Source organism: Octopus bimaculoides, chromosome 2 (assembly GCF_046866305.1).
Source record: "Octopus bimaculoides isolate indiv1 chromosome 2, ASM4686630v1, whole genome shotgun sequence".
NCBI lineage: Eukaryota > Metazoa > Mollusca > Cephalopoda > Octopoda > Octopodidae > Octopus > Octopus bimaculoides.
This window is the reverse complement of record NC_142929.1, coordinates 77,547,157-77,569,656: the sequence shown is the minus strand read 5'-3', so window position 1 is coordinate 77,569,656 and position 22,500 is coordinate 77,547,157. Positions and strand designations below refer to the sequence as shown.

The following is a 22,500-nucleotide window of genomic DNA, read 5'->3' as shown; positions in this document are numbered from 1 at the left end:
AGATCACTTTAATCTGTAAATAATTCACTCATTACGAAATTAAAAATAACAATGGAAGATTTTCCAAGGATGTTTTCTGCATTATAAATAATTGAATACGCAAATTGTTAATTACGTGCGAAAAGAACAACATTCAAGTTCTTGATAAGGTATTTTTGTGTTCAAAATGCTTTATTGAAGAGGTGTAGTATATACGCGCGCGCACACACACACACACACACACACATATATATATATATATTATATACATATATGTACACACATATATACACATACATACAATATATAGACGCAAACACAAACACATATATTGAATATATATAAATATATATAGTATACGAACATATACATATATATGTATATACAGACATTAAACACACACACGCGCGCGCACACACACACACGTACACACGTACACACACACACACACACACAGAGGCAAACAGACGCACACACACAACCCCTCCCATACACACACGTGTATGTACAAGCCTTTTCTGTGCGTTTTTATCGTCGATTTAAGAACTCTATTGTTTGAAACTGGCTCCTTGACGCTAAGATGAAAATATGAAAAATGTAAGATAAAATCTTAACTCTCACCTAAACTTGCTGGCCTGGTACCAAAATTTGAGTTCATTACTATCATCATCATCATCATCATCATTATTATTAATATCATTATTATTATTGTTGTTGTTTTTGTTTTTCTTGCTGTTGCTGTTGTTGTTATGAATTATGCGATATCCAACAACAGAATAAAGACATAAACCGAAGTATTGTACTTGGAAAGATACTCTATGATAAATATTATGTATAATCGGAATATTTTATGGTGTTTTCCAAAGAATTATCATAAATTTGGAATTGTCTCATAAGCCGAATATAAAACGAAAGCCTTTCATCCGGAGCTATAATGTATCATCAATGTTTAAATTTAATCCTGTGTTATAAGTTACCATCAATGTTTAAATATTGTACTCAGAACATAACAATCTAAAGCTTTGATGAACGAACGGGCAAAGTGTTCAAAGTCTTTGAGAACGTATTCCGACATACACGTCGGATTTGTTTATAAGTATGAATATTTTTGTATGTTTGTGTGTCTCTGAATATGATATATATCCATCTATATGCATATGTTATGGAGTCGCAATGGCCCAGTGGTTAGGGCAGCGGACTCGCAGTCGGAGGATTGCGGTTTCGATTACCAGACCGGGCGTTGTGTGTGTTTATTGAGCGAAAACACCTAAAGCTCTACGAGGCTCCGGCAGGGGGTGGTGGTGGCAACCACTGTTGTACTCTTTCGCCCCAACTTTCTCTCACTCTTTCTTCCTGTTTCTTGAGTAACGCTGCGATGGACTGGCGTCCCGTCCAGCTGGGGGGAACACATACGCCATAAAAACCGGGAAACCGGACCCATGAACCTGGCTAGGCCTTAGACGGGCGCATAAATAAAATAATAAATATGCATATGTTTTCCAAGGATCTAAGACTCAAAAGGAAGGAAATGGAATCACTACAAGAAAGCACCGTCATACCACCACTAAGGATGAACAACATTGAGGAAGAGTCTTGAAAATCACTCCAAATTTTGAACCCTATTATCATCAAGGATCTGTCCTGGCTGGAGCATATCCTTGATATATCTAAGACCACGTCTTCAAGGACAGCTAACACCTTTGACTGCTAACACCTTAAAAAACACAAAGGGAGCCTCACAATAGAGTACTGCATCTACAACTGGGATGCTGGTGTTATTATACATACGGACGTCGTTTTGCCCGAGGGTCACTAGACTTAATTGCATTAAACCATGATCGGATACACCTCTGACCCACAGGCGTACTGCCACTGTCTGCTTTTTCCATCGTTCTTTGGAGCTGACTGGTTTCCTATTCCACCATCCTGTCTCTCACTAGCTATTATTCTGAGTCGTTTCTCCATAGAATATCAGCTCTGTGGAATCTTATTCCTGCTTATGTCTTTCCGGAACTTCAACAGTTCAAATGGAACTTTAACATCATCAAACTCACTAGTCTCAGAAGGTTTGCAAAAGTAATAGAGAATGTCTCTTCCTCCAGACTAAACAAGGTATATATATATATATATATATATATATATATATATACACACACACACACATACAGGAGTGGGACAAAATAATGGAAACACCTAGCATCATTACATCATAATTTTGAAATATTTATAAAACCGTCAAAAGTTTATTTATTTTTATGTTTTTTTTATTTATTATCAGTGCTACTTAATACGTTTTGCTAAAAACTGCTGTTTCTTTTCAGATATCATCAGAAAAAGGTAATTAAAATTCATTAAAATAAGAGGTCTATCGGCCTTCAAAGAGGTCAAATTGTTGGTGCTCGTATGGCAGGCGCTAGCGTAATGAAAACAGCCGAAATGTTTGGTGTATCAAGAAGTACTGTCTCGAAAGTAATGACAGCCTTTGAGAAAGAGGGAAAAACCTCCTCATAGACTCCAGAAGAAAACCAAAACTTTCAGATAGGGACCGTCGGACTCTTACGCGAATTGTTAGAAAGGATCACAAAAGTACAGCTCCCAAAATTACTGCAGAGCTTAATGACCACCTCAAGAACCCAGTTTCCACAAAAACTGTTCGCCGGGAGCTGCACAAAGCCGGATTTCACGGGAGGGCTGCAATAAAAAAACCACTACTTTTAGAAACAAACGTTGCAAAACGTTTAGAGTGGTGTAAAAACCTACAGAATTGTTCCCACTAGAGCAGTGGAAGAATGTTATCTTCTCGGACGAGTCATCCTTTACCTTATTTCCGACCACCGGCCGAGTATATGTGTGGAGACAACCAAAAGAAGCATTTAACTCAGACTGCTTTCTTCCAACTGTTAAACATGGAGGAGGATCTGTTACGATTTGGGAAATCTTGGAAATCCGCCGGCCTAATGGTTTTCCTTCGTGCCAGAATTAATAGTCAAGACTATTTAAGCATTTCATCTGATCAAATTCATCCTATGGTTGCCGAACTGTTTCTGGAGGGAAACACAATCTTTCAGGATGATAATGCACCAATTCACCAATTCACACAGCTAAAGTTATTACTAAATGGCATGAGGAACATTCTAGTGAAGTTGAACATCTTATCTAGTCACCACAGTCAATATTTATCGGAAACAGATACATGATCTTTACACCAGTCAGATTTCACTAAGTGAACATTTTGACTTAGGTGTAATCTACCATATATATACATATATGAATATATATATATATATATATATATATATATATATATATATATATATATATAGGCGCGGGCATATCTCTGTGATACAGGTGCAGGTGTGGCAGCTTGGTAAGAAGCTTGCTTCCCAATCAGATGGTTCCGGGTGCAGTCCCACTGCGTGGCACCTTGTGAGAGGATCTGGTAGACGGAAACTGAAAGAAGCCTGTCGTATACATACACACATATACACACACTCATATATATATATATATATATATATAAGCCATGATAGATCGTTGACCAAACACCATTCAATTTTTTTCTCTCCGTGTTTTTCTCCTTGTTTTCTCCGTATTCTTTCTGTTGAAGAGCGTAGCTCGAAACGTTAAAGACTTTCTGTATTCCCGAGCGTCAAACTAATACATCCTTTTGTTGTTTACACCACCTGTCCTCGTCTGTTGTTTTTTTTCGTACATTATCCCATATATATATATATATATATATATATATATATATATACACGCACACAGAGTAATACCTCATTTTACGAGGACCCTCTTTACGAGACCCCGGGTTTACGAGATTTATTTTTCAAGCACAAGATCCAAAATTTGAACGAAGTGCAAAAGTTTCTACTACCATTTCTACTTATCGATTTCATTGTATACAGTCTCTACTTACCGATTTCACTGTATACATATTTACACTATATACTCTGTCCGCATTTAACACATTTCACTCCCTTCCTTATCACTCTTAAAATCCCGCCTCATCCAAATTCATGACGTTCCCAGCATACTACTACTCTTCAACTTTATTTAGATTTCTTTGCTAACAAGAAAAACTGTCCCATTTTCTTTCACTTCACTTGTACATCCTTTCTTTCCCCTTCCATTATCTCACTTTACATATCCTTCTCCTAATTTTCCTCTTTGATTTTCTCTTTCCTCTCCCCTTCTGGTTTTCTCTCTCTCTCCCCATCTATATACATATCTATACTCCTAACTTAGTAGCTGACTCACTATCCTAACCATATATATATTAGAATTTCCCATCAATTTCTTCCTATTTTTGAAATACTGTATCTGAGAAAGGTTTACAAAATGGATGTATTTCCTATTGTATATGACGCAAACCTGAAACGTACGTATTAAATGATCTCAAAATATCACTATTTGGTTTCATTTCATTATTACGACTAATACGACTCCATGCCATTACACATTAGCTGGTTATGGCTCCATATGTGTACGTATACATACACGCGCACCTTACACACATACACACACACACGCACACATACGCATTAAAAATATATATGCAGTCGTGTGTGTGTTGTGTGTGTATGTGTTTATGTGTTTATGTATTTAATAACACAGGATCAAAGACCTTTATTTTATATTCGGTACATAAAACAATTTCAAATTTAAGGCAATTCTATGTAAAACGACATAAAATATTCCTAATATTTATTACAACATATTTATTACAGCTAACAAGTACACTATTTGTGTGTGCATCTCTCTTCTATTACTGTTATATCATATTTCTATTAGAAATATAACACCATTGCTGAGTCTCTACATTGACATATGAGATATATTAAAAACACACCGATCTTAAATAAATTATTCTTTTATTATTCTTCTGAATCCAGTCATTAGGTTGTAGCCATGCTGGAGCACTGCCTTCTTGAGTATGTTTGATTATTTTTGATAATATCGACCTTAGGAAGTTACTGGTATTCATTGTAGTTACTTGGTTAGAAGATAGTTAAGTATCTATATATATATATACTGTATATTACATTTGGTCTTAACCAAAAGGCAAACGAAGTCATGACTGGGTGGTTAGCCAGTTCGTTTCGCGGCCATTAGTGAATTTGGATAGAAGGGAAATTGCGTACAAACCTGTAACAGTAATTCATAAGGTTTAGTTATGTTATTCAGTGTCACTTCGATTTTACTTGAAAATTATGTGAAGGGTATATGTGTCCGTAGAGTACTTAGCCTCTTTGTATGCTAACGCAATGTATTAGTCATCCAGCTGATCAACAGGAGAGTCCGTCATTTAAACTCAGATTGTGAAAGATAGGTATTAAGCGCCATAAGATATCTTCTATTCCCTACCTAAAATTCTGCTGTACACCGCCACCGCCGCCGCCGCCATAAGATATTTATCTGTCCTAATCAAACTCTGTGTAATTTGTAAAGGTTGCTACTGAAAATTGTTATGAAAATATTTTACCCCTTTTCTTTATCTCTTTCCTCCTAAATTGTTTTCAATTAGGATTCAAAACACGATTAAGTTAGGCAGAAGTTGAAATTCTAACCCGAAAAAGAAAAAAACAAACCCCCCACAAACAAACAACGAAAAACCCAATGGAAAAAACAACCCAAATACATCACAAACTTACAGATATATTTAATGCGTATACATATCAGTCTTCTAATCACACACACACACACACACACACACACACACACACACACACACACACACACACACATGTACATATATAAACTGATACTCCGTCGGTTACGACGACGAGGGTTCCAACTGATTCGGCCAGCGGGACAGCCTGCTCGTGAAATTAACGTGCAAGTGACTGAGCACTCCACAGACATGCGTACCCTTAAAATAGTTCTCAGGGAGATTCAGTGTAACACAGAATGTGACACGGTTGGCCCTTATACATAAATACAGGCACAACTCATTTTTACCAGCTAAGTGGACTGGAGCAACGTGAAATGAAGTGTCTTGCTCAAGGACGCAACGTTTCGCCGAAACCGAACTCACGACATTATGATCGTAAACCGAATACCCTAACCACAAAACCACGTGCTTACAACCCCACCCATATATATATATATATATATATATATATATATATATATTTACACACACACACAAACACACACACACACACACGCACGCATGTACGCACTCACGCACATACCTACACATAGTATTGCAATTTAAAACTCGGAATTGCTTGACAAAAAACCAGTATTGAAAATTTAATGTGAATTGCATTTCGTGTATTGTAATTTTATCTCTTGTTATTAAGCCTGGATGATCTACAGATTATATTTTAGAAATGAAAACAAGACATGAGAAGTTGTTAAACATCTTATAAACAACTTCACATTTTTTCTCTCTATACTGCCTTATAAACACAAATACTTGTACATTTATGTATATATGAATGTATATGTGCTTACAAGTACACGTACGCTGACATATTCACACACACATATATACACGACATATCAATACTTATTTCCTTACTGCCCACAAGGGGCTAAACATAGAGGGGACAAACAAGGACAGACAAAGGGATTAAGTCGATTACATCGACCCCAGTGCGTAACTGGTACTTAATTTATCGACCCCGAAAGGATGAAAGGCAAAGTCGACCTCGGCGGAATTTGAACTCAGAACGTCACGGCAGACGAAATACCGCTAAGCCTTTCACCCGGCGTGCTAATGTTTCTGCCAGCTCGCCACCTCGACATATCAATACTGCTAACTAGAATTGTTAACCATTTATATGAGACACATCTATCACTCTAACGGCATAATTAGTTGACCATTGCTAACCCTAACCAGTGTATTTCAACCGAGATAAACCTTCGATATGATTTGCCTGGCTGCCTGACTGTCTTTTTGTCTGTTTGTCTTTTACCAGTCTGTCTATCTGTTTCTCTCTCTCCCCCTCTCTCGCTCTCTCTCTTTCGCTTTTTCTCTCTCGCTCTCTCTCTCCCCTTCTCTCGCTCTCTCTCTCCCCTTCCCTCGCTCTCTCTCTCCCCTTCCCTCGCTCTCTCTCTCTCCCCTCTCTCTCTCTTCCCCTCTATCGCTCTCTCTTCCCCTCTATCGCTCTCTCTCCCCTCTCTCGCTCTCTCTCTCCCCCTCTCTCGCCGACGTCGTTACCTGTTTCAAACTAGAGTTATAAGATATACAACAACTGTTCTTGTTATTTAGACCATGCTTAAAGGTTATCTCTGATTGAGAAAGTTGTACAGGTTGGTTATGGTCTCAAAGCCGTGACCTTCTCGTGTCTTTATAAGGCATAAAGTTTAGTGGTTGTAGGATTACATTATCCAGCTTGTCCTATATTTTCTAAGGCGATATGATGTGATTCAAAAGAGACTTGGCTGCTATTTCAGACGGGTCAAGAGTCCACGTCATCGCTTTCTCGTTAGTTCCTCAACCGACAACCGACTGTCATCTACCTGACCAACATCTGTATCCATTTTGATAAGGCTGAATTTACAAACAGATCGATAGCTTACAGTAAATGTGATCGATTTTTACTATGTTTACTAACGCTCTTATACATGCATAAACTTGCACTATAAATAACCACTACATGCCTCTTCTCTGTCTTCATTACGGGATACGATTTTGAAAGTCTTGTATAAATTATATAAGTAGCCTCATATAATTTGCTAGTTTTATATAAATTTCTTCTTATGAAGAAGCATGCAAAATATTTTCAAGACATCTGATACTGTAAGGGTGCACATTAGTTATAACTTCGAATATTCGGTAGACTTGGGATTGCTTTCAATCCTCGATTTCTATCTGAAAATAACTGTCGAAGGCACCATATTCAGCTACTCTACGGAGAGTGAGTCCAAAAGAATTGTGTTTTGAATGTAAAAGAAGTGTTTTGAATGTATAAAGGCGGAAAACAAGGGCGAGAAATTCCAGAGTTTCTGAAACATTTAGAGACGAAAATTGTATAGCGAGACCTTTATTAAGTTAAGTTCGAAGAGTATGAGAAAAACAAAAAAAAAAGGGAAGAAAAATATACATGTAAAGCAGAAGACCTGCTGTGTCAAGATTCACCGCTGTTACCGATGTAACTAGATTCCTTGTATGGAGAAAATGGTTGAACATATGAGTCACTGATTCTGTGACTTCACTGAAGAAATATCTATTTAAAGATGAAGTTCTAGTCTAAAAAAGTATGTAGCTTTAATATTTTCTGTTTGGAAATGTTGACTAAAGTTTTGTAATTTCTATAGTGTACGCCATCGAATGCAAGAAATGTGGCATAGACAGCACATCTGTTTAAAAGATATTGACGTAATAGAGAGCACGTGAATGTTGAAGCACGGTCTGTTAAAAAAAGCATTTCTATGGCCACGAGAATAGAGAATGAATGTTATACCATGACTTTTGATATAAACTCGAGCAATGCATATTAAACCACGAAGAAACAATAAGGACTCAGAAAACTAAAGATTAATGATCACTCTGATTTTCAACGACTGTCTACAGTCAATTGCGTGATTAAGATATCACAACACACACACACACACACACACACACACACACACACACACGCGCGCGCGCGCGCACGCACACACACATACATACATACATATATACATACATACATACATACATACATACTCACTACGCTGCGAGTCTCTTTCCGTCTGTATTAACAGTTTTGTCGTTTACAATTTTATATCCATTTTAAAATTTTCCGTTCGGAAAAAGATCTTTGAATAATCGAAATATGGAACATATATATTGCTCATTGTGAAGTGAATTTTTGTTAATTTCTTGTTTTCTTGGGGCCGGTAGTTTGACAAACTCGTTAGAACATGAGATAAAATGCTGTGTGATATTTTTTCCGTCTATTTAAGTTCTGAGATCAAATTCCACCGAGGCCAACTTTGCCTTTCATCTCTCGGGTTAACGTAGTCTTTCATCTAATTTCATCATCATTCAGGTCAATTTTGCCTGCCATTTCGATGAAAAGATTAATCAAGTACTGGGGGATCGATATATTCGCTCCCTTCACCCTTCTTGTACCTAAATTAGTAGCAATTAAAAAAAATTTTCATGTTGAGGAGACAAAAGATTTCCAGTAAATTACAAGATCAAACTTTGGGAAATTTTGTTCTTAAAGCTTAGTTCGGCTTTGATAAAACCGATCAATTGTCAAAGGCTTTTCAGATGTGGCCATCTTACTTTATTTTCTGGCACACATTATCTAGAACCACATAATCCAATATAGCAGATTACGTGTCTATTGAAAAGTCCCAGTTATGGGCCAAATAGCAGAAGATGGTCAGTTTTGCGGCTAAGGTACACAGGATTCAGAGCTGGACTGGAACCTAGATAAGCGTCATACACAGGCCCGCCTGGGTTTGGATATGCCGTGATGTTATGTAAACCAACTCTTGTCTAAACGTTAAAAAGGTCCAGCGTTTTAAGAGTTAAGTGGGGAGAGAAGATAACTAGCTAAGTAAACGGTAAATATATTGACAGAAGACAACAAGAAACCGCTGATTCATGTTTTTTCAAGAAAAATAATGAATTTTCAAACGTAGTCCGTGACCACGAGCGCCCGCAGACGTGACACTTGAAAAAATGTAGTGTGAGAGAGAGGGGAGGGAGAAAGAAAGAGAGAGAGGGGAGAGAGAGAAAGAAAGAGAGAGAATAAATAAATTACACTTTAATGTACATTGAGAGAAGGAGAGAAGGAAAGAGAGAGAGAAAGAAAGAGCGAAAGAGATAGATAGATAGAGAGAGAGAGAGAAAGAGAGGGAGAGAGAGAGAGGGAGAGAGAGAGAGAGAGAAATAGAGAGAGAGAGAGAGATTACAGTTTAATGTACATTGAGAAAAAACGTTGTTACATTTTCATCACGAATCATTTTCAGTGGGATCGGCTGTGTTGTGAATGAAATGATCGCGGAGAAACAGGAGAGACTTCGTTCTGAATAAATTTGTCTTTCACATAAAATAAGCGATCGTAAATAGGATTTCGAAAAACAAAGATGAAAGACTTTTACAATATAAAAATATTATAACAAGTTCTTTCATCTTTGGAGTTGCATAGTTTTTAAAATTCTTTATGATAAATGTACAATGTAATTATTGTTTCTTTACGTCGGCAGATTGGTCTCGACTTTAGGTTAGTTCTAATTGCAGACACGCTAACATTCGGACATTACCTTCACGCGTGCACACACACACACACACACACACACACACACACACACACACACACACACACACACAAACGCATACACACAAACGCACACACACACACACATATACTTGCATATACATGTCCAAATGCATATTCATACATACATACACACGCATACACACGTATGCACGTGTGCAAATAAATAGTTCTATAGATATATACGTAAACTTAAGAAACTATATGCCTTTGTACAAACATATACACACAAACACACAAACATATACATGCATAAATACATACATTCACACATACACACATGCATGAATGCGCGCGCACACACAAACACTCACGCGCGCACATACACACACAAATATATATATATATATTTATATATATATCTAAAAGTATTCTTTAAAACTCAACTCTACAGGTCTTCTACATGTTATATGGAATATTTACTCAATTATGGGAGTTAAAGCTTTTAATCAGTCGAAACACGATTTTTCTTTTTCTTTCTTTCTTTCTTTCTTTCTTTCTTTCTTTCTTTCTTTCTTTCTTTCTTTCTTTTTCACCCTGATTCTCTCTCTCTCACACACACTCTGCATATATACATACTATGCGCATGCATACATACATATAAATAGAATTTGTGTATGTATATATATATATATATATATATATATATATATTAGTATATATATGTATGTACATAGAATATGCTTATATTATAAATGAAAGCTTGTATATATATATATATATATATATATATATATATATATATATATATATATGTATACATACACAATATGTGTGTTTCTTTTATGAGTATGCACACGCACACACGCATATATATGTAAACAAATATATGGATATATATACATACATACATATATATATATATATATATATATATATATACACGTGTAATATATATATACACGTGTAATATATATATATACATACATATATACACATGTTGCATATGCATGTATAAATCCACTCTATAATTCAGTTATCGATTAATTATTGTAATCAAGGTTTTTGCCTTTTGATTGATTCTCTGCCGAACCACCAATGGGATTGTCTGGCACACTTTAAGCTTCTTATCTTTGAAATTCTTCACATCCTAATCTATAATGAAAACTTCCTTCAGGTCTGTCCAGATCGAAAGTGGAAAGGAATGGGGAAGAAAATTATTTAGTAGTTGTATGTATGTATGTATGTATGTATGTATGTATGTATGTATGTATGTATGTATGTGTGCATATATATATATATATATGTATGCTTGTATATGTTCATTTGCGTTGCTATGTATGAGAACATGCATGTTTGTGTGTGTATATATATATATATATATATATATATATATATATATATATATATATGTATGTATGTATGTATGTATGTATTTGGGTGTATGCCTGTGTTTGTGTGCATATATATATGCATCCCTGTATAATAATATGTATATATATATATGTGTGTGCGCGAGGCTACGTGTGTGTGTTTGTGTGTGTGTTAGAAGAAATTTGATTTGTGCATAGCCATATATAATTACGTTAGCTGAATGTATTGTATTTGTATATATGCCTGTGTGTAAGATATACAGTGTGTGTGTGTGTGTGTGTGTGTATGTGTGTGTGTGTGTGTGTGTGTGTGTGTGTGTGCGTGCGTGTGTAAAGGCATGTGTTTGTTAGTGCTTCTAAGGATCAATAATTGCGCTTGAGCTAAACATCTTTGATGTCATTCTACTCTTTATGTGATTTAAACCAAACATTCTCATTTTGAGACAAGGTTTTATCTGCTGGCATTGTAGAAACAGTGAAAAACCGAGCTGGTGGCAGTCAGAGAGGAAAGCCATTGATATTGTGAAGGGTAACAGGATATATTGATTCTCCATTTGACATTATCATTGAATGTACTGTCCATATTTGTATATATGTGCAGATGTATAATGATGCAGATAAATCAACCAGCCAATCAGGTCTCTTGTTGCAAAAGAACTGGTTAACAGCTAGCTTTATTGTATTGTTGTTTGCAGTTTGTATTAGCAGTCGTTTATTCATATAACTACTTATAACGGTTTCAAATATTGGCACATGGCAGCGGGTAAATCGACCAGATCAACCCCAGTGCTTAACTGCTGTTTTCATCTCCGAAAGGATGAAAGGCAAAGTTGACTTCGGTGGGCTCTGTACTCGCAACGCAAAGAGCCAGAAGAAATTCCACTACACATGTCCGACGCATTAACAATTCTACAGCCTTATACTTATGACGGAGAACAAGTATATTTTCATTCACACACACACACACACACACACACACACACACACACACACACAGTGAGCAGCTGATGACTTATTCGGAGATTCATAGGCACGAAGTCACGCACTTAATCACTCAGAGTTTCGCATTCGGTTTGAAATGTGAATCCTTACAAGTTGTTGTTAAACTTGTTCCTCATTGGACGAGCCAATGATGGAAATTATTGGAGACTGCTGTTGTGATTTACTGCAAGTGCTGTAATAGTGATATGCGCCACTGGGAATTAGGGAAGCAATTCAATCGAGATTAATTTTCGTTCGCAAGAGAATAAAATTTCCCATTTTCGGTGGCACTTTCCGACTTAGGTGGTTAAAAATAAACCCTAAAAAAATTATGGTTCCTATGTGACGGCAGTTTCCTTTTTTGTGTCTGTGTGCTACTTCCGTTGTTAGAAAATCTGAGGAAATCAGTAGAAAGCATGTTTCTTTCGTAGATTCGAAAAATATGTTCGGTTTTTTAATTAGTCAATACACACATATACACACACATAGACGTGCCACAAACACTTATAAACAAATACGCATAGTCATGCCACAAACGTATACAAAGAGTTCATAAACAAAATATATCGGTTGCCCGAAACAGTTATACATGGAATAAAAGGGATAATAATTTGTTGGAAGCACGCAATACTGTATGACTGAAAACTATGCTGTTTAAACTGAAAAAATCGATCATTTTTTTCGCAAAGCTTTAAAGCTTTTACTATTGGAATACAATGAAATACAAGATATTCGTTGCGTAAATCTAAAATATTAGGTATTTTGTAATTACATATTTTCAGTCGTTTAATTTGGGCAGCAGGTAAATGTCTAAATCGGTGAATTTAACGATAATTTCAAAGCAGTTACTGTTAATATCATTTACTTGTGCTTACCAGAGCGAGTCACTTGGTTCAATAATTTCTTCTAGATAACACACGCTGCAGCAGAAAAAAAAACCCTTCTCACATATGATTTAAATAACTTGGGTTTCCGGTAAGTAGAGAAAATCTAATTGCAGTCTTGTCTTCGAATGTGGATTGCCCAACAAAGGCCTTAGTAACATCATAAGGACGAAAACGAAGGTTTTTGCCCTTGCCTGGATCGTTTTTTTAGAAACATAAATGTTAAATCAGATTACTGAGAACGCAGCGCAATATGAGCGTTTAATTTATTTCTAGAACCTGATTATGAAAAATAAATACATTGCTAGTGTGAGGTATCAACTATCTTAAGCAAACACGAACAGGGAGGGGCAGCAAAAACTCTGATTTCCATCATGTACTCCGAACAGGATAATATGACAGTTTTGAGACTTAATCTTATATGTCGTTTCGTTAGTGACTTTATCAATCCTCTACCATACTGCTAGACAGGTGGTGTAGAAAACAAGCAGATATATTAGTATAACGCTCGGGAATTGAAAAGTCTTTAACGTTTCGAGCCTACGCTCTTCCACAGAAAGTAACACAGAAAGAAACAAGGAGAGAAACAATATATATATATATATATATATATATATATATATATATATATATATATATATATATATATATATATATATATATATATATATATATAATCAAAATAAGCAACAAGGATATCCAGAGTTAATGCAGTACGATCGTTTCATGCAGCTCCATTTAATTGAACAACGCAATCATTACATCAATTTAAAATGCAGAGCAATCTTCAGCTGCACAAGGACATAGAATTTAATTAAATTAGAACAGATGAACGGATGAACATTGAATAACCCTAAACTTTAACTGTATACAATATAGCAATATTGTTTAAAATATTTAACTATAGTACTACATGATAAGACTTCCCCTGTTTTATTATCAATGGTCTGCTAGTGGGTGACCCGCTCAATTATCAGCTAACATCTTCTTTTAAGTTTTCCTTTACCAGACCTCACGATATTGCTTCTAATAAATCTTTATTTTTATGACTATACAAACTATGATGTTTGGTTGCTTCTTCAGCCCTACCCCTAATACATATTGCCCTCTGTCCTCTCAGCCTTAGATATACAAGTGATTTGATAAACTACTCTATAAATTAAAACTGACCCCATAAAAACAAAAAATCAGTGACAGGCAGAGTCTGTAACTTGTATATCTTCTTGAAAATCCAGTAATTTCTAAACTGGAGTGAAACAACATGTTCTTTGCCTATCTCCTTAACTTCTTGGAGATTTTAGGTATAATTATACTAATGTTATAATTTAATTAAATTCTATGTCTGTGCAGCTGAAGATTGCTCTGCATTTTAAATTGATGTAATGATTGCATTGTTCAGTTAAATGGAGTTGCATGAAACGAACATACTGCATTACCTCTGGATATCCATGTTACTTATTTTGATTTTAATTATCTTACTTTGAAATTGTATGGATAATACCGTACTAAATTTTGGTGCCTCAATTTAAGTACCATATTCTTCTGAATCTAAATTTTTGCTGAACTCATCTACCATACCCAAAGTATATATATATATATATATTTATATAGTAGCTGACATACCAGGTAATTCCCTGAAAAGCGGGCTTATTCCTTGGTTCCGTTCTCATAATTGTTTCGCTAATCCAGTAACAACAATTAGAAGTATGTAGCCCTTAAAACGGTTTTTGTGTATTTATTGAGAATACCAAACTATCTTACAAAGGATTTTGTTTTTAGGAATTCCTAATAAGTTATGAATACCCAAATTGTGAAGTCGGTTATGTAATAACATGAAATTAATTACCCTATAATAAGAATTCAAATAAAGTAGCCCCGAAAAGGGCTTTAATGCATTCCCAGAGTATATAGATTTTAGGAGAAAATAATAATAAGGTATGTATAATGAATTCGTGAAACATGTTACGTAATAACAAGCTAATCAGATATGAGATAATAACAATTCAAAGTAATGAAGTGTGAAAAAAAGCTTTTGTGTGTTCCCAGAGAATATTACCCTCAGCAGCGGTAGTGTTGGTATATTCGTGAATAAGTCACTAACCGAAATAAGTGAATCTATTGTTTAGGAGAATACTATTTACTTGTTTAAGTGTTGTATTGGATAAATTGAGAAAATAACTAAAATAGTTAAAATACTAAGAAATAAGCATACTGAAAATGAGTGGATTATTTCCTTTAGTGGTTATTTCCAGGAGGGAAAGGGTTATTTCCCTTGGAAGCTTAAAAATAATTTCTCCCACCTTCACTCACGCCCAAATGTTATTCCTCCCGCCGTTTACCCGGATATTTTTTTGAAATCAATTTATACTTAAAACCTCCCTAGACACATAAGCAATGTGCCTGTCCTGTGAAGTTTAAGAAAAATCGGTCGAGCCGTTTTGGCACAAAATGAGGACGTACTGAAACACACACACACACACACACACACACACACACACACACACACACACACACACACACACACACACTCACACACACATTTTCCGTTTTAATATCTAAGATGTATATTTGTCAACTTGCAAATGTAAAAACCTGTTACCCTGAAGAAGGAGGAATTGCTAAATAACGGGTACTATATCCTCTTATTTATTTACTTCTAGAAACGGCCGTTGTCTCCCTATTTTAACTATTCTTAACTATCCTGACTTTTAATTTCTGTTCTCCTTGTATCTTTTATTTCGTTTTCACCACTACTTCAGACTTGCTTCAATATATTTAGGTAAACATGTATGTCTTAATATATATGTTTGCATCTAAAAATTTTTTTAGGATTTATTAACTTAAATATATATTTTTGATCTATTTATTTATTGATTGATTTTTTAAAAATGTCTATGTATTTATATATTTTTAATGTATCATGTACATAGTTGTTTTTTAAAGTCATCTGAAATCGGAGTCGTGTTTGTGGATTAAATTACCTGGTCTTACATTTCTTCATATTATATATTTTTAACTTTTGTCTCAAGTTCTTCTTGAGCTCTTCTACGTGCTAACCTTAACTTTGAGAGAGAATTTCTGATTAATCATATTTTTCCTCAAAATGCTTATATATATATATATGTACATATTAATGTTTGTTTTTATATTTAACTATAATCTTTTCTACTACAGGCACAAGGCCTGAAATTTTGGGGAGGAGACTAGTCGATTACAACGATTCCAGTGCGTAACTGGTAATTAATTTATCGACCCGAAAGGAACAAAGGTAAAGTCTACCTCGGTGGAATTTGAAATGCCGCTTAGCATTTTGCCCGGCGTGCTAACGATTCTGCCAGCTCGCCGTCTTTATTTATGTTTAATAAAAACAGTTTTACATTAGTCTCAAAGATCACACCATATAATCCGAGGATGGCTTCGAAACCACTGTCAATACTATTCTTCAAAAAGAATGTGTGTGTGTGTGTGTATATATACATATATATATATATATGTATATATATATATATATATATATATATATATATATATATATATATATATATGTATATATATATATATATATATATATATATATATATATATATATATATATATATATATATATATATATATATATATATATACACACACATATATATATATATATATATATATATATATATATATAATAATTTTCCCAGAGGATGTAGCAACCGTTACCAATATAGCATAAGAACTTACCTTAGGAGATCATTAACTAGATTCCTTAAGGGTCGTTCTCACAGTTTATATTTATATTATAAGGTTTTTAAACTTTTAAATTTTCATATTCAAAAGAGACAGAGACTTCAAATTCGATATATCGATTTATTCACCACTCTATGTTAACATTTCTGTGCCAAACGTATCCAGTGACTGGTCCATTGGATTTAGACATTTGGCACTTCTTCAGGAGTGGTTACCATTCGAACAAAACACGAAAAAACACATACATAACTATTATTAAATCTTTAGAATCTCGTTAGCTTTCGTCTTTGTTATTATAGGGGAGATAACTCCTTAATTTTCTATTTTTATTGCTCTCCTGTGGATTTCCACTAGATTAATTAATTATTTTGTTTATTTCTCTTTACTATACTATATTACCCGTTCCTTTATCCGTATACATATGCATGCATTCACTTTACCCGTATACCTATCCATATATACATACACACACATACACATACATATACATATGTATACACATATACGTACATACACACACACACACACACACACACACACACACACATATATATATATATATATATATATATATATATATATATATATATATATATACATACATATATATACACACTTATATACAAATACAACACACATACACATATACATACACATGTACATATACATACACACACACACACACACACACACACACACACACACATATATATATATATATATATATATATATATATATACACATATATATATATATACACACACACACTTACACACACATATGTATATATGTGCACATATATGCATATCTTTCATATACACACACACACACACACACACTTATATGCACTCATCCATATATGCATAATTGCACATACATAAACATACATGAGACATCATGCTGTACTTCATCACATCTTGTGATCATTTATACCAACGAAATGTACTTCTTATGATATGCGTACATTTCAGAGCATTATTCTTTACTTCATTAATCAATTTATCCTTAGAGAAGAGTATGTGGTATAGTTCCACGGTACAGAGCGAACAATACTTTCTTCCTCTCTCATATGGCATTGATCTAGCTATTATAGACCATTCTAATGAATACTGTTTATTACTTTCCTTAAGACCCCAGATGTATTTGCTAAGACTAGTGCTAGCTATTTTCTTCTTATCTCTAAAGCATGAGAAATGGTTAGAAATTCTACGGCATACCTGTCCTGAAGTGCACCCCAAGTATGTCATGGTATCTGTTTGAGTCTTTACTTTGCATTGATATATTATATTTTTGACTTTCGCATTAGGTCCTTCAAATTTTATTCTCCTAGGGTTTACCTCTTTTACTGTGATTATGCTCTTACTCCTATTATTAATAAATGAACCTCCATTATTATTATTATTATTATTATTATTATTATTATTATTATTATTATTACTACTATCATTATCACCATTATTATCATTATTATTATTATTATTATTATTATTATTACCATCATTGTTATCATTCTCACTATTATTATTATTATTATTATTATTATTATTATTATTATTATTATTATTATTATTATTCAGTAGTTTTATTTTTATAACGTGCTTTCACTTCACTACCGAGCGCAGCTCTGTGCGCCTTGGGTATGTGCTGTGGTTTGCTGTGGTGCTCTTATGTTTACTGTATTGAAAGTGTTTTGCGTAGAATGTGTGCAGTACCCAGTAGTGCAATTTTCTGTATGTTATATATATTTGTAAGTCCTGGTGTTTTTGTTATGTATTTGTCTGAATATTTTTTTATTATACCTAAGGCACCTACTATGATAGGAATTGTTTCTGTTTTTAGATTCCACATTCGAGTTATCTCTATTTCCAGGTCTTTGTATTTTGAAAGTTTTTTCCATTTCTTTTAGAGAAACGTTGTCATCTGCTGGTATTGAAACATCAATTAGAAGGCATTTTTTTCCTTCATGATCTTTGACAACTATATCTGGTCTATTTGCCTTAATTTCTCTATCTGTGTGTATTGGCATATCCCAGAGTATGGTTGCTTTCTCGTTTTCTGTGACCTTTTCTGGCGTGTGTTTATACCATCTTTTTTCTGTTGCTATTCCATAATGTTGGCATAGCTTCCAGTGTATATAGGTCCCAGCTCTGTCGTGTCTGTGAATATATTCCTTCTTAGCCAGGACTGGGCAGCCAGAGATAATATGATTTATTGTTTCTTGTCGATCTCCACATATTCTACAGTTACTTGTTATATTTCTTTTCATTATGTGTTTTTGGTAATTTCTGGTGGGGAGGCTTTGGTCTTGTGCAGCAATTAAAAATCCTTCAGTCTCTGCTTTGAGTCCTGAGCTTCTCAGCCATTGCTGGGATTTTTCTCTGTCTATTTCTTTCGCATTTAGTTTAGCCCAGTATTTACCATGTAGGGGCTTTTCTTGCCATCGTTTTATCATGGTCCGTTGCTGTTCTAGTTTTAGTTTGGATTTCATTTGTTTTATAGCTTTTGTTGTTTCTTCTTCTTCTTCTTCGTATTTGTTAGGTAGATTGATTTCTTGTTTGTATTTGTCAGCTTCCTTAAATACTGGGTGGTGCATCCTATATCCTGTCATTATTTTTCTTGTTTTCCTGTCTATTTTACATAGTTCGTTTAGTGTCCAGTTAAGGATGTTGTAGCTGTAGCTTATAACTGGGACAGCTAAAGTGTTGATACCCATTATCTTGTTTTTAGCATTGAGCTCTGTTTTTAGTATTGATCTAACTCGTCTATAGTACTCTTTCTTTATTTTTTCTTTCATTTGTGTATGTTGTATCCTATCTAGTTCATTGACTCCTAAATACTTATATGATTGGCTTTCGTCTAGTTCTCTTATTTCATTGGCTTTATCTAGTGTTATATTGCTACTTTTAACTATTATTATTATTATTATTATTATTATTATTATTATTATTATTATTATTATTATTATTATTATTATTATTATTATTATTATTATTACTGCCATTTATATTATTATTCAAATTCTCATTCCTACCTGTTTCCCTAGACTCAAGTATTTTAATGTTATGTGCTGCTATTATCTGTGCTATGTTCCTAGTATTTGAAAATCCAAATCTGATTATATGTGTGTTTATAATCTTACCATAGTAAGATTATATATATATATGTACATATTAATGTTTGTTTTTATATTTAACTATAATCTGTTCTACTACAGGCACAAGGCCTGAAATTTGGGGGAGGAGACTAGTCGATTACAACGATTCCAGTGCGTAACTGGTAATTAATTTATCGACCCGAAAGGAACAAAGGTAAAGTCCACCTCAGTGGAATTTGAAATGCCGCTTAGCATTTTGCCCGGCGTGCTAACAAAGACGAAAGCTAACGAGATTCTAAAGATTTAATAATAGTTATGTATGTGTTTTTTCGTGTTTTGTTCGAATGGTAACCACTCCTGAAGAAGTGCTAAATGTCTAAATCCAATGGACCAGTCACTGGATACGTTTGGCACAGAAATGTTAACATAGAGTGGTGAATAAATCGATATATCGAATTTGAAGTCTCTGTCTCTTTTGAATATGAAAATTTAAAAGTTTAAAAACCTTATTATATATATATACATACATACACATACACACACACGGACACACATTTATGTGTGTGTGTATGTCAATGAGTATGTATAATCAGCAGAAGTTACAGAGTGACTGAAACTTTTGTGCGTTGGCACTTATCAACTTGGTTTCAAATTAAGGGCTCATACATTTATATACTGGTGATAATGGATTTCCCTGGATTGTTCTGGAACAAATCATAAAACTTATGTTTCGAGCTTTAATTTCCTATATGTATGTTCACGTATATGCAAACACACGCACACCCATATACACACACGCGCTTACACACATTTATATGTAGATAGTCAGGTGAGAAGGTAGCTCCTGTAATCTTTTACTAGGCGGGTGAGACTGGTGTAAGACAGTATCAGCCAAATATTGGGTCCATGTGATCTCTCCTGCCCGGTGGTACACTCAGTGTACGTCACACTCAGTGTACGTCACACCTGTCATTCTGATATATTTTTAATCGATCGAGGGGTAAAAGAACATTTAATCGATTGATATGTTTTAGCAATTCATTTTGATCACCTATTTTAGTCGATTTGTATATACTTTTTTCCTGACAGGCCCTCCTATATATTTTGTATTTTTATATGCGCATAGATATTTTTTACCTTCTGTGCTTATATATGTATTTCTTTTATATGTTGAAGGCCAGGGTATTATTTGTATATGATAAAATGTATAGAAGCGTGAGGCTATATGAAGTCGTTGGCCCGAATTTGATGTTTGTTCTTTAATCAATGATATATATATATATATATATATATATATATATATATATATATATATATATATATATATATATATATATATATATATATATATATATATATATATGTATATATATATATATATAAAATCAAAATAAGCAACACGGATTACATTAAATGCAAATTGTAGAGCAATCTTCAGCTGCACGAAAATGCAGAAAATTACAGTAGAATAGACATATTATAATTGTGGCAACGTTTCAAATCAAAGTGAGAAGAAGAATACATAAAAATCCATCTTGACATAGCCAAGGCTATCAGGCTAGTAATTGGTTCTAGGCAGAAATTCTAACTGTCTCTGATTTGGGAGTTAAAATATAATGGTATTAATTTTAGCCTCAAATGGGAAATTATAAGAAAAGCTCAACCTTATAGAAATAGTAGATATGGATGTGAATTATGTTCTATGGAAATATATGAAATTTTTAAACTTAGAAATGATCCTAATCTAATCAATAATAGATTAGACCTTAGGGTATCATGTGTACACTGCTCTACTCGCACTTTTAATTTTTTTTAAAAAGTAGTTAAAATTATCAAAATATAGTATTTCAACTTCTACCATGTTCATCTGGGGCTATTAATTAGCACATATTTTAAATTGGAAATTGAACCGTTATAACATATATTTCTGATCTCTCACCTTAACATATAATCTACTTGTGATAAATAAGATTTCAACTTTACTCCATAGAAGATATTTTTTCACACCACTTCTGCTAATACTGTTAGTTCTTAATATGTATCTTAACCCTATATAGCTTATAAGAATAGGACATTTTCATAAGTTTTATTTTATTTAATGTTTTGACTTTAAAGGATCATTATTATTATTACATTATTCCAGGGCTTGCAGCAATAGTGTTTTGTTTATTTTGTATTTTTAACTTAAATAAATCTAATCCTTATTCAATTAATATTCTTTAATTAGCCCATGTTAGTCTTAAAACAGATTCATGACTAATGAAACTATTAATCAATTATCATGTTTCTG

The 22,500-nt window shown here is 33.9% G+C and overlaps 2 protein-coding genes across 8 annotated transcripts in view; one reads left to right on the top strand and one right to left on the bottom strand.

Annotated features, from left to right (window-relative positions):
* Positions 1 to 22,500, bottom strand: part of LOC106869685 (putative amine oxidase [copper-containing]) — a 509,414-nt gene that overhangs the window by 106,034 nt on the left and 380,880 nt on the right. The gene's annotated exons all lie outside the window — the stretch shown is intronic.
* LOC106870602 (putative amine oxidase [copper-containing]) overlaps positions 1 to 22,500 on the top strand; it is a 148,854-nt gene that overhangs the window by 20,793 nt on the left and 105,561 nt on the right. The window contains exon 3 of one of the 3 annotated variants that reach the window (XM_052978372.2): positions 16,561 to 16,826. The exons of the other annotated variants lie outside the window; for them this stretch is intronic. Coding sequence (XP_052834332.2) covers positions 16,561 to 16,593 — 33 coding nt within the window. The 3' untranslated portion in view covers positions 16,594 to 16,826. Of the gene's footprint in view, positions 1 to 16,560; positions 16,827 to 22,500 lie in introns of those variants that run through there. 3 annotated transcript variants of the gene reach the window in all.